Source organism: Prionailurus bengalensis, chromosome E1, assembly GCF_016509475.1.
Source record: "Prionailurus bengalensis isolate Pbe53 chromosome E1, Fcat_Pben_1.1_paternal_pri, whole genome shotgun sequence".
NCBI classification, from domain to species: Eukaryota; Metazoa; Chordata; class Mammalia; order Carnivora; family Felidae; genus Prionailurus; species Prionailurus bengalensis.
This window is the reverse complement of record NC_057347.1, coordinates 24,438,593-24,452,096: the sequence shown is the minus strand read 5'-3', so window position 1 is coordinate 24,452,096 and position 13,504 is coordinate 24,438,593. Positions and strand designations below refer to the sequence as shown.

The 13,504-nt window shown below is 37.6% G+C and overlaps 1 protein-coding gene across 13 annotated transcripts in view; it reads left to right on the top strand.

Annotated features, from left to right (window-relative positions):
* The window catches only part of GGNBP2 (gametogenetin binding protein 2), a 35,348-nt gene that overhangs the window by 18,266 nt on the left and 3,578 nt on the right, over positions 1-13,504 (top strand). For 4 of the 13 annotated variants that reach the window (XM_043583834.1, XM_043583831.1, XM_043583833.1 and 1 more), the window contains exons 6-10: positions 562-687; positions 780-893; positions 8,385-8,594; positions 9,687-9,861; positions 11,547-11,741. In XM_043583834.1, the coding sequence (XP_043439769.1) occupies positions 562-687; positions 780-893; positions 8,385-8,594; positions 9,687-9,861; positions 11,547-11,741 (820 nt within the window). The remainder of the gene's footprint in view (positions 1-561; positions 688-779; positions 894-8,384; positions 8,595-9,686; positions 9,862-11,546; positions 11,742-13,504) is intronic. The other 9 variants (XM_043583841.1, XM_043583843.1, XM_043583840.1 and 6 more) reach the window with 3 other exon arrangements.

Here is a 13,504-nt window from a genome sequence, read left to right as displayed (position 1 = left end):
CAAGTTGTATAAAGTGGTCATCTTCGTGTGCTATCTTTATTTTAGTATATGTAAAAATTTGTTTACTGTAATTAGATTAATCTGTGATTTTTTTTTTACCCCCAGCTACTTATAAATGTGAAGGTAGATAAGAGTTTTGTTGCCATGGGTTAGCTATAAAATCACATTAAGTAGATCAAAACTTGTTAGAATTTATAATTTTTGGAAGATTGATCCATTTTATGGGTGAAAATGTAATATTTTTTAGCCCTGTTGACTTTAAAGCATTCCAAGTAGATTTGCTCATAAAATGCTTAGTATCGTAATGAGATGTATCTTGATAAATGTAAATGTTGTGTCAGATAAATTTAATAGTTGAGCAAAAATTTATATATAAAGATATGAGCATATGTTTAAATAACATTTTAATTTGGTTAAAATTAATATGTAATTATATACAAATTTGCAAACTTAATCTAATAATATAAGTATTAAAGAGTTCTTGATTTTAATTTAGACTATAGAAATTATTCCTTCAGATTATCTCAGTGTCACTAAGCTTTGTACTATACTGTACTACAGTGAAGGGAGCAGTAGCAGTGTCAGTTCAGAGAAGTTAAGTACAGATAAGAGAAGTAGTGAAGACCACAGGAAGGACAGCAAGTGTAGGATCATTTTCCATTATGGACCTTTCCAGGGAACAGCCAGGTAAAATCAAGCAATCCTTTACTCTGCCTTTTTTTTAAATGTTTTACCCTTATGTATTCCTCCTTTTCACTAATACTTGTTTCTTTCTGCAGAGGTTGTTGGATGGACGTCTGGGAACTAATGTCCCAAGAATGCAGGGATGAAGTAGTTTTAATTGACTCTAGTTGTCTCTTAGAAACACTAGAAACATACCTGCGAAAACACAGGTAAGTCTTGACCTTTAGGTCATCACAGTATAGTTGGAAGGTGCTTTAATGCCCTCTTGGTCATCCAAATTGACCTGTCGCCTCTTCATATAATATCACTTCAGTCTTCCCATTAATACGTGGTACTAAGCAGAGCTTAATGTTAGGGTAAGCAGTTCCTTTATGGGATGCCTCTTAGTGTTATGTTACCCTTCTTATGTTGAACCAGCATCTCCTCTTTCTGTAATTTTTACTTTTAAATTTTATTGGCCTGTTAGTTCCAAGCCAGTAAAGTGTGCCTAATTGAGTAAAGTGTACTTAATCACTTTGGAAACTCTAGTATTCCTTGTTTTTATGATAGAAGCATTTCATGTTGTCATTTTAAAAATCAAAGTTTAATTTAGCAGCTTTCATTTAGTAATATTTTGAATTATTTCTTCTATAATTATTTGTCAAGACCTAAAAGTAGAGCTGGAATTTGTGTGCTTCATGTACTAAAAAAGTAACTTCAGGGGCGCCTGGGTGGCGCAGTCGGTTAAGCGTCCGACTTCAGCCAGGTCACGATCTCGCGGTCCGCGAGTTCGAGCCCCGCGTCGGGCTCTGGGCTGATGGCTCAGAGCCTGGAGCCTGTTTCCGATTCTGTGTCTCCCTCTCTCTCTGCCCCTCCCCCGTTCATGCTCTGTCTCTCTCTGTCCCAAAAATAAATAAACGTTGAAAAAAAAAAAAATTAAAAAAAAAAAAAGTAACTTCAGATTTTTCTTTTTAGAATACTACTTTACAAAGGAATTTTCTAAGTGTCATTAACATTTGGAAATTCGTAGGGAGGGAGAGTGCAGTAGGAAAGGAAACTGGTAAGGGAACCATCTAGAGATGGTGTTCTTGGGGGGAGTTGTACTCTTTTTAGATAAATTTGTCACATGTATGGTGTATGGTTGTGTGTTTTTTGACCTGATATATATATAATTAAATGTAAATGATAAAAAACTGGCATTTATCAAGACTGGTGTTTATATGGCAAAGAGATAATGACTTAACCTACATACTAAGGTGTTTTTTCACTTACAGTATTTCTTGTGAATTTGCCTTTTTGCTTGATTATACCCAAGAGAGTAGAGAATATGTCAAATATTTGGAGTTTTGTAGGAGAGGGATTATAGAGACACAAAACATACTTAAATATATAGGTCCATATTAGAGTCTTTCTTTCAATATGAATTGATCATTAAATATTAATTGGTCCATCCAAAAGATAGCTTTTTGGGGTAGTATATTACTAGTTATTAGAACTAATCTTTTGGAGTTTCCTGTAATGGTTGTATATATTTCCTGTATCTGGATGGCAGTGTTTTGTCTAGAAGAAGGTGGAGTCTGTTTTATAAATATCTGAAGGGTGGGGAAAAGTATAATTAAGAGAGATTGCTTTGAATCCTGGGTTACACTGATTATAACTTTGTACAAGTTACTTGACTTTTCTGTACCTCAGTTTTTTTCTTAAGACAAAAATAATGATAGTACTTAATTAATTGTAGGATTAAATTTGTCATGGGGACAGATGATACATAGTCAGGCTTAGAACAGTATCTGGTACATAGTGTAAGCACATTAGTGAATGTTTGCATGCAAGATTTGCAAGTTCCTATTCCTCTGTATCTAGTTCTTGTTTTAGGTACAGTTTGAGTTTTTGAGATGTGTAGAATCAGTTGAGAATGATTTCTAAATGTCTAAATAATGTACTTTTTTTGGCAGTTCTATTTAGTGGACTTTTCTGAACACTATAACGTGCTCAGAAGATTTGGTAACTCAGAAGATTTGATAAGATTTGATAACACTAGCCATTTAGGTATTAGGGTAGCATGTTATTAGAAATGAGGTGTTAAGAAACTGTGAAACCTCTGCCTTAAAATGTTTTTTACATTTATGTGCAAGGTTACTTTTGAAAACAGGAAAAGTCACTTTCATTCTTACAGCTACCATATAGTATTTTTAAATTGCTCTTTGCTTGTATTAACTATGGTTATATGCATACATACATTAATCAACTATGAGAATTTAAAGCAGTAAAATATGGGAGAAATATTTCAAGTTTTATTATTGCTGCTGAATAACATTTAATCATTTATTTACCTGAAAAACCATTCATTTACCTGAAAATCTTTTATAACCTGAAAACAATGAAGTGTTTGTTATTTCTGCATTTAAGTCTATTCTCTCCCTCAAGGGGAAGACTTTTTAATTGTGGTTAAAAAAAAAAACACCACAAATTGACTTCTTAAACAGTTTTTAAGTGAACATTAAGTGGCATTTAGGTCGTTGCCCCTGTATCTTAGCTATTTCTAATAATGATACAATGAACATGAGTGTAGAAATATCTCTTTGAGATCCTGTTTTCAGTTCTTTTGGATATATACTCAAAAATGGGATTACCAGGTCATATGATAGTTCTGTTTTTAATTTTTTGAGGAAATGCTATACTGTTTGCTATTATTGACAGCACTATTTTACAATTTCAGCAGCAGTGTAGTGTGCAAGGGTTCCAGTGTCTCCACATCTTTGCTAACACATGTTTCTTATTTTTTTTGGAGTGGCCATACTAATGGGTGTAAGGTAGTATTGTGTGGTTGTGATTTGCATTTCCCTAATGATTAGTGATGTTGAACAACTTTTCATGTGCTTGTTAGCCATTTGTATATCAGGAGAAATGTCTATTCATGTCTTTTGCCCAGTATTTAATTTTTGTGTTGTTATTATTGAGTTGTAGGAGTTCCTTATACATTCTAGATATTCACCCCTTATCCAGTATGTGGTTTGGAAATATTTTCTAAAAAAATTTCTTTTAGTGTTTATTTTTGAGACAGAGAGACAGAGCATGAGCGGGGGAGGGGCAGAGAGAGGGAGACACAGAATCTGAAGCAGGCTCCAGGCTCTGAGCTGTCAGCACAGAGCCTGACATGAGCTCAAACTCACAAACCGTGAGATCATGACCTGAGCGAAGTCAGACATTTAACCGACTGAGCCACCCAGGCACCCTGTTTGCAAATACTTTCTCTATGGTTGTCTTTGACTCTCTTGTTTCCTTTGCTACACAGAAGCTTTTAAGTTGGATATAGTCTCATTTGTCTGTTTGCTGTGCTTTTGGTGTCATATCCAAAAAATCATCACCTATTCAATATGAAATTTGGGGGTGGGGCACCTGTGTGGTTTAGTCCGTTAAGTGCCCGACTCTTGATTTTGGCTCAGTTCATGATCTCACAGTTCGTGAAACAAGCTTCATGTCCAACTCTGCGCTGACAATGTGGACAGAGCCTGCTTGGATTCTCTCCCTCTCTCCTCCTCCCCCACTCGCACATGCTGTCTCTTTCTCTCTCGCTCTCTCTCACACATACACACTCTCTCTCTCTCTCTCTCTCTTTCTCTCTCTCTCAAAATAAATGAACATTAAAAAAAATTTTTTCCAGGGCGCCTGGGTGGCTCAATCGGTTGAGCATCTGGCTTCAGCTCAGGTCATGATCTCACAGTCCATGAATTCAAGCCCCACGTCAGGCTCTGTGCTGACAGCTCAAAGCCTGGAGCCTGCTTCGGATTCTGTGTCTCCTCTCTCTGCACCTCCCCTGCTCACACTCTGTCTCTCTCTCAAAAATAAACATTTAAAAAAATTAAAAAAAAATTTTTTTTTCTTCCTGTGTTTTCTTCTAGGAGTTTTGTAATTTCAGATCTTAGTATTTAGGTTATAGTCTATTTTGTGTTAATTTTTGTATATTTCAGTGTTTTTGGAGCATTAATGAAAGTGCGATTTGACTTGTCAACATTATTGCCTGTGTTTACTAAGTGGACTTAGAGGGGCGCCTGGGTGGCGCAGTCGGTTAAGCATCCGACTTCAGCCAGGTCACGATCTCGCGGTCCGTGAGTTCGAGCCCCGCGTCGGGCTCTGGGCTGATGGCTCAGAGCCTGGAGCCTGCTTCCGATTCTGTGTGTCCCTCTCTCTCTGCCCCTCCCCCGTTCATGCTCTGTCTCTCTCTGTCCCAAAAATAAATAAACGTTGAAAAAAAAAAATAAGTGGACTTAGAGCTTCTATTTTAACATCTATTCATTTCAAGAAGCATACTTAGAAAGATGTGTGTATCAAACAACTGCATGGCAGTGTGAGGGTAAATACAGTAAGAAGAATAAATCACAAATATGGGAACACAGAGGAAGGCTAATTCTAGTTATGGGAATTACAGAGGGCTTCTTTAAGGATGGACATGATTTAGGCAAATGGAGAAGGATGTGGAGAGGAGTGGGGAGGAAGCAGAAGAAAAAAAGACTAAAGTAAGGACACATAAGCTATGTTCAAAAGTAGTCCATTGTCTGTACAGTATGTACAGAAAGGCAGGGTAGACTGGGAGAAGCATGAGGGAGATGGGAGTTTTGGGAAATAAGTCTGGAAATAGGTGGGGTAAGAGAGGAATTCACTGAAGGGCTTAATAAGGAGTTGGAACTTTATTTATAGACGGGAGGGGTCTTGAAGCTGAGAGTGAGATAATCAGATTTGTTTTAAAAATTTTGTTACGAGAGATGCATTGGAGCTAGAAAAAATGCAAGCAGGGAAGTCAGGAAGCTTTTAAAAAAATTATCTAGGCAGTTTAAAACAGGGCAGGAGGGATCAGAAAGAAGGGGCTGATGAGAGATGTAAGAAATAATACTGGTGTGCGTGGGTGGCTCAGTTAAGTGCCACTTTTGACTTCCGCTTGGGTCATGATCTCATGGTTTGTGAGTTTGAGCCCCAGGTCAGGGCATGCTCTTGGGATTCCCTTTCTCTCTCTCTCTCTGCCCCTCCCCTACCTGCAATCTCTCTCAAAATAAATAAACATTTTTAAAAATACTAAAAATAATAATAATACTTGATGCCATTTTGGCTCCACCCCTAAAAGAGGACCTGAGGAGAAGTTGGTAGTTAACTAAGGTTTTCTTCCTGGGTGACTGAATGGTGGTGTTCTCAACAAGTTTAGAAGGGAACATTGTCGCCCTTAGTATCGGACAGGGAGTTTAACTTGTTGCCTATTACATATCTGTGACGTCCCCCCTTTTTCAGTATGAGTTTGGCCCTGAGGCAAGGGTCTACCTGAACAAGAGCTGTAGAGGTGAGAGGCACACATGTTGGCTGAAGCCATGGGAATAGAAGTCACCTAGGGAGATGAATTTAAATTAAAGAGATCAAAATTTCTTCATTCCACTACAGCTGATCTTCCCAGAGAGAGGCAACTATTTAATATTATGAGCCTGGCTGCTTTTTTTTTTTTTTTTTTTTAACCAGACCAAGTTCTTTCTTATTCAGGAAATCAAAGATAAAGAAACAAGAAATATGTCATCATCTTCTACATTCACACTCTCTTGTACACCTTTTTTTTCTCTTCTACACTTTTGCCACATTATAAACACTTAAGTTTAGACCACATTTTATTTTATTTTATTTTTTATTTTTTTTAACGTTTTATTTATTTTTGAGACAGAGAGAGACAGAGCATGAACGGGGGAGGGGCAGAGAGAGAGGGACACACAGAATCGGAAGCAGGCTCCAGGCTCTGAGCCATCAGCCCAGAGCCCGACGCGGGGCTCGAACTCACAGACCGCGAGATCGTGACCTGAGCTGAAGTCGGCCGCTTAACCGACTGAGCCACCCAGGCGCCCCTTAGACCACATTTTAAATAAATGTTTGTTTATTTGTTTATTGGGGTGGGGGAATCCCAAGCAGCCTCCATGTTCAACATAGAGTTCAATCTCAAATGCACAGGATCATGACTTGTGCCAATATCAGGAGTCAGACACTCAACCAACTGAGCCACCTAGGTGCGTGCCCCTAAACCACATTTTTATGCATATGTTGTCAATATTATGATTGTGTATTAAGAACATACTTTTTTCTTCAGAAATATGGGTGGCTCAGTCTGTTGAGTGTCTGACTCTTGATTTTGACTCCGGTCAGCTCTGTACTGACAGCATGCAGCTTGTTTTGTATCCTCCCTCTCTCTCTGCCCCTCTCCTTCTCGTGCTCTTTCTGTCTCTATCAGAATAAATAAGTTTTTAAAAAAAAGAAGGAAATGGGGTGCCTGGGTGGCTCAGTCAGTTAAGTGTCTGACTTTGGCTAAGGTCTTGATCTCGCAGTTTGTGAGTTTGAGCCCCGCATTGGGCTCTGTACTGACAGCTCAGAGCCTGGACCCTGCTTCAATTCTGTGTCTCCCTCTGTCTCTGCCCCTTCCCTGCTCACACTCTGTCTCTCTCAAAAATAAATAAACATTAAAAAATTTAAAAAAAAAAAAAGAAGGAATTTGACCTTTTGGAAATTATTAGTAACTAAAACTCCATGTGCCACTTTCCTATTCTTTTTGCCCCCACCCTCTTCCCAATGCTTATTAGCTAGTGAGGTGTTAAAATGTTGTAGCAGAATTTCAAATCAAGTTTTACTGACTGAAGATAGCAATTATTTTCAGAGGCTGAAGGGAGAGTGATTCTTTGAGTCATTGGTTTGTAGCTTCTTGTTTTATTTCTGACCTGTATGAATTGCTCTTGAGGAAGTGATATGCTAGTCCTTGGCAACTATTTTCTGGAAATGTATGTTATGAACAAACAGTGTATATCTGCCTCATTCTTTTAGGTCCGTGTGCCTCTCTTGTTTAAAAATCATTTGCAGGGCACCTGGGTGGCTCAGTCGGTTGAGCACCCGACTTCAGCTCAGGTCATGATCTTACAATCTGTGGGTTTGACAGCTCAGAGCCTGGAGCCTGCTTCCATTCTGTGTCTCCCTCTCTCTCTGTCCCTCCCCTGCTTGCGCTGTATCTCTCTCTAAAATAAATAAACATTAAAAAAAACTTTAAAAAATCATTTGCAAATGGGTGCCTGGGTGGCTCAGTCGGTTAAGCATCAGACTCTTTATTTCAGCTCAGCTCATGATCTAAGGGTTTGTGAGTTAAAGCCCCATGTCGGGCTCTGCACTGACAGTTTGGAGCATGCTCGAGATTCTCTCTCCCTCTCTGCCCCTCCCTCCCTCCCTCTCTCTCTTTCTTTCTCCCTCTCAAAAATAAATAAGTATTTAAAAAAATCATTTGCAAGGGTGCCTTGGTGACTCAGTCAGTTAAGCATCCGACTCTTGATTTTGGCTCAGGTCATGATCTTGAGGTTTGTGATGTGAGATTGAGCCCCACATTGGACTCTGTGCTGACAGTTTGAAGCCTGTTTGGGATTCTTTTCCCCCCCTCTCTCTGCCCCTCCCCCGCTCATGTCTGTCTTTTCCTCCCTCCCCCCCTTCAAAATAGACATTTAAAAAAATAAAAATCATTTGCAAATGGAAATCTAGCTGTACTCTGTAATCCCTAAAATTGTATATATCTTACACGTGTATGTTTTAAATGTGTGTTTGGAGGATTTTTTTTTAATGCGCCATATGGGAGGGGAGTGTTATTATCTAGTACACTGTTACATGCTTTACGGAATAATTATGCAGCCTTTTCTTAATTTTGAAGTATTTCTTTTCAACAGGTTTTGCACTGATTGCAAAAATAAAGTTCTCCGAGCATACAATATCCTTATTGGTGAACTTGATTGCAGCAAAGAGAAGGGCTACTGTGCTGCACTTTATGAAGGTTTGCGGTGCTGTCCACATGAACGGCACATACATGTTTGCTGTGAAACAGACTTCATTGCACATCTTTTGGGTCGTGCTGAGCCAGAGTTCGCAGGAGGGTATGAGTATGTAATTTGCTAGAATGGGCTATCTAGCGCTTTGCTTCATTTTATTACTGAAAGTTTTATTTCCATCACCTTTTGCATCAGTACATATATATGTATAAATTCAGGTGTGCTTGTAAAGAGTTTGCTTTCTTTAAAATATGCATTTCTTAATTGACTGAATAAAAATAGAAAGTGTTCTGTGGTGTTCATTTCAGTCCTCTGCTCCTTGTTGCTTGAAGTAGACAGGCTTTTTTTTTTTTTTTTTTTTTTTTTTTTTTTTTTTTTTTTTTTTTTTTTTGGCTTTCATTATTATAGATTATCATTTTCACTTGAAAATGATTCGAGGGATTTTTTTCCCCCTCCATCCATGCATTTCCATATCTAAATTTTGTTCATTATGATGGTTTTTGCATAGGAAGAGGTCTTTGCAGCAAAGTGTTAAATATTTTACTGAATGTAATTAATGAATTGTGTATATTATCACTGAATTATATAGGAACCTAAAATTTTATCTCTGGCTTTTTTGTGAAAATAAAATCAGAAAAGGTTCATAGAATAAAATGAACCCATTTTGTTTTGTGTTTTGTGTATCAGCTCTCATTTGAGTGCCTATTTTGTGCTAGGCACATAGAACACAAAGACTTACCAGTGAAGTTCTGTGAACCCTACTACTGAAAACTAGCCTAGAGGGCTTTTGTCCATGATTGAATCACTTTCGCACTGCCTTTATCCATTACTCCTCAAAAAAAAAGAAACCTACAGAACCCAAATAGGCATTTGTTATAATTGGAAGGTGAAGGAGCTATCATGCCTCCTATGAGCTGGACACATTATATTAGACTTCTTGTGCCCAAAAACCATCTCTTTAGAGCCCCAGTTCCTGAATTATCTTATTTTTAGCAATATTAGGACTGAGTTCTGCCTGCATGTGTATTTCTCATTGGTTATGTACATGTATGCTTGTGTGTTTTTATGTACATTTAATTTGAATGTATAACTGGCTTCTTACCAGGCATGCAAATTGTGTTTAAACCCTGAACCCTCTTATCTGTCTTTTACTCTTTCAGCAAAGGGTACTAGGAATTATGTGTGATTTATTCTCCTTTACAGACGAAGAGAAAGGCATGCTAAGACAATAGATATAGCTCAAGAAGAAGTTCTGACCTGCTTGGGAATTCACCTTTATGAAAGACTGCATCGAATCTGGCAAAAACTACGAGCAGAAGAGCAAACATGGCAGATGCTTTTCTATCTTGGTGTTGATGCTTTGCGCAAGAGTTTTGAGGTAAGAATAGTGACCTGCTTCATTGTCTGAGATTGCTTGGTTAGGTTATTGGACTGAATGTTAATATAAGCTAGCAGTCTGATTTTGCCTCAGAGGGCTGTGATTCACTGATACTGGCATGGATTTGGGGGTGGATTTAGGGGAAGGGAATTAGAATTTAAGTTTGTGGATTTTGGGGGTGCCTGGGTGGCTCAGTCAGTTAAGATTCCGACTTTGGCTCAGGTCATCATCTCGCGGTCCATGAGTTTGAGCCCTGCGTCGGGCCCTATGCTGACAGCTCAGAGTCTGGAGCCTGCTTCGGATTCTGTGTCTCCCTCCCTCTCTCTCTGCCCCTCCCCTGCTTATGCTGTGCTTCTCTCTCTCAAAAATGAATAAACGTTAAAAAACATAAAAAAAAATGTTTTTGTGGATTTTCTTTGATTTTAATCCTGTTACTCTGCCAGCTTTGATATTTAGACTTTCTCAGAGTGGAAAACTGAAGTTGATTATTTAGCAGCATGTTGCTATGAAGTATAGCTAATGAAAAGGTAAAAGCAACCCAGAATAAATTTGAGACTTAATTCATGAGTCTCAGTTTGTCTGCTGATATCCAGTAGCCTCTTTATAGTGCTGGTTTTGGGTTTAGTGCTTGTGATTTGGTAACCTTCTCCCCCCGCCAGTTCTCTGTAGCACATAAAATTTTGGCTAGTGAACATTTTGTTATATTCTGAGGCATGGTTGTAACCCTTTAACTGGGTCACAGATCCCTTTTGTGAATTATATGAAAGCTATAAACCTTTTTTTTCAGAAGCCCATCTGTGAACTTTAAACGTTGTTCTGGGGAGTCTGAGATTTGTACTAGTTCTTGCTGAATGCTTTTTTTTTCTTTTCTTTTTATATGTTTGTGATTTCAGAAACTAGATCATCTAATCAGATTAAATAGTCTTCTGTTGTGTTAAGAAATGAATGTTTGCTGTGTTGGAATTGAAATTTGAAACTAGAATATTGCTGGTTTGGAAGAGGAGTGTGTGTAATAAGTCTGCCTTCCCTGTAGGGATTGGTGGTATATTCACTTCCTGTAGATTTTAAGTTGTCATCATTTAAAGTGTTAAAATTTAGGGACATCTAGGTGGCTCAATCAGTTAAGCGTCAGACTCTTGATTTCTGCTCAGGTCGTGATCTCACAGTTTGTGGGTTCGAGCCCTGCATCGGGCTCCGTGCTGATGGCGCAGAACCTGCTTGGGATTCTCTCTCTCTCCCTCTCTCTGCCCTCCCCCTGTTCATGCTCTCTTTCTTTCTCAAAATAAATAAACTTAAAAAAATAAAGTATTAAAATTTAGGGACACCTGGGTGGTTCATTCGGTTAAGCATCCAACTCTTGAATTTGTCTCAGGTCATGATTTCGTGGGGTCATGGGATCAAGCCCCATGTCGGGCTTTGTGCAAATGGCACAGAGACCGCGTGGGATTTTCTCTGTCTTCTCTCTCTGCCCCTCCCCTGCTTGTGCTCACTTGTGCTCTCTCAAATAAATAAACATTAAATAAATAAAGCATTAAAATTTAAGATTCTTTGTAGGAATGCTCTGGTAAATTGCAACATGAATTATTTGTGTGTGTGGTATCATGTAAAATTAGCAATTGAGAATTTCCAAGGAAAGTAAAGGTAGTTTTGACCAGTATTCATTCTCAACTTTGTTTTTATAATAGATGACTGTGGAAAAAGTACAGGGTATTAGCCGATTGGAACAACTTTGTGAAGAGTTTTCAGAGGAGGAACGAGTAAGAGAACTCAAGCAAGAAAAGAAACGCCAGAAACGGAAGAACAGACGAAAAAATAAATGTGTATGTGATATTCCTACTCCTTTACAAGCAGCAGATGAAAAGGAAGTAAGCCAAGAGAAGGTAGTATTCCTTAATTTTGATTCATAAATACGTAGTATTGCTTTTTGCTAGATTTTTGGCATTTTTACTATGCTTTTCCAGAATATGAGGAGCTGCAGCTTGTATATTGGCTTTTTTCCTACTATAATTGGTACAGCCAAAAATTTTAATGTCTTGTGTTTGTTTTATAATATTCAATGATTATCTTTTTACCTGATCTTAGTATGTTGTTAGATCAAAGTCCAAATATGGAAAGTTAAGTCCATGTATGACCTAGAGCAGTTCTTCTTGGTCTCAGGACCCCTTGGAATTTTTAAAAATTACAGTGCTCGGTGTGCTTTTTGTTCATGTAGATTATACATACAACATTTATTGTATTAGAAATTAAAATGGAGAAATTTTAAATCGTTAATTCTTTTTAAAAAATAATAAGCCCATTATATGTTAATATGAGTAACATTTTTTGAAAACTGTTCCAAAACAAAAAGAAGTGAGAAAGGTGGCATTATTTTATATTTTTGCAGATCTTCTAAATATTTGGTTTAAAAGGAATCAGATGGATTCTCATATCTGCTTCTGCATTCAGTCTATTTCCATATGTTGCTTGGTTGAAACATTTGAAGAAAGTCTGGCCTCACACAAAAAAGGAAGGAGTATTTTAATATAAACTTTTTCAGATAGTTGTGGATATTCTTTGGCATTACAGTTCAACAAGTGGTAGTTTCTTAAAGATTAGTTACAATGTGGAACCTGGCCCCTGTGAATGACCTTTTCGTAACTCAGTTAAATTAAAATCCACTAGTCAGTCTTGCACTTTGAATGGATCTTTAACTCATGCATGATTTTGTAACATCATGAATTGGTCATTTGAAAGTTACTGGTTTACTGAGTTATGCAGACCTTGCCAGATACTGACATTTCATTATATATATTATCACATAATCGTGTTAAAACCACTACTGATCTCATCAGAAGGGTCTTTAAGTATTGGGAAGCTTCAGGCACATTCTGCTTGTTTATACAAGTTTTCAAAATTCTGATTGTAGTTTGAAAGTTTGAGTTTTATCACAACAAATACCGTCCATTGTTTTCCTTGAGGTGATGGGCTGACTTCTTTTCTGAGAGAATGGCTTTTAAATATCCCAAGTCTGAATAACCAAAGTTTGTCTCTTCTTTCAAGCAAAATTTATGTTCCAGGATAAAAAACAGCTCGTTCAGCTTGTAATTCAAACAAGCTTCAAGTGCTTTTCCTTGAGACAGCCATTGTATTTTGGTATGCAGCAAAAGTGCTTTAAGCATCCTTCCTATTTGTCAGACATCTACTCATGAGCTGATACTTAAAAAATATTTTTACTGCTTCATCGAAGACTTTCATAAGTGAAGTATCTATTTCCTGAAAGTGCTTGACAAGTAAAAAATACACTGACTGTTAGTACAGTGTGATTGCCACTGCTTTGATTTGTGTGAAAGTACCAGCAACTTTTCCCACCATTGTTTTCGTATCATCAGTGTAAGTGTCAATATATGAAAAAGGCAAGTGACATATTAGTGTTCTGATGAAAATAGTTTTGATCTAGGGAATCCCTGGGGTCAGCAAACTACACTTTGGGAACTTCCCTCCTAAATTTTCCTGATACGATTAACTCTTAATTTGCTTTTAGTTGTTTCATAGTCTTAATGTGGGTTAGTGATTTTTCATGAGAATAATTTTTTCAGTTGGTAACCTCCTAACTCCTATTTAATTGGTTGATGTTAAGGAAAGTAAATGTAACCATATGAAGGTA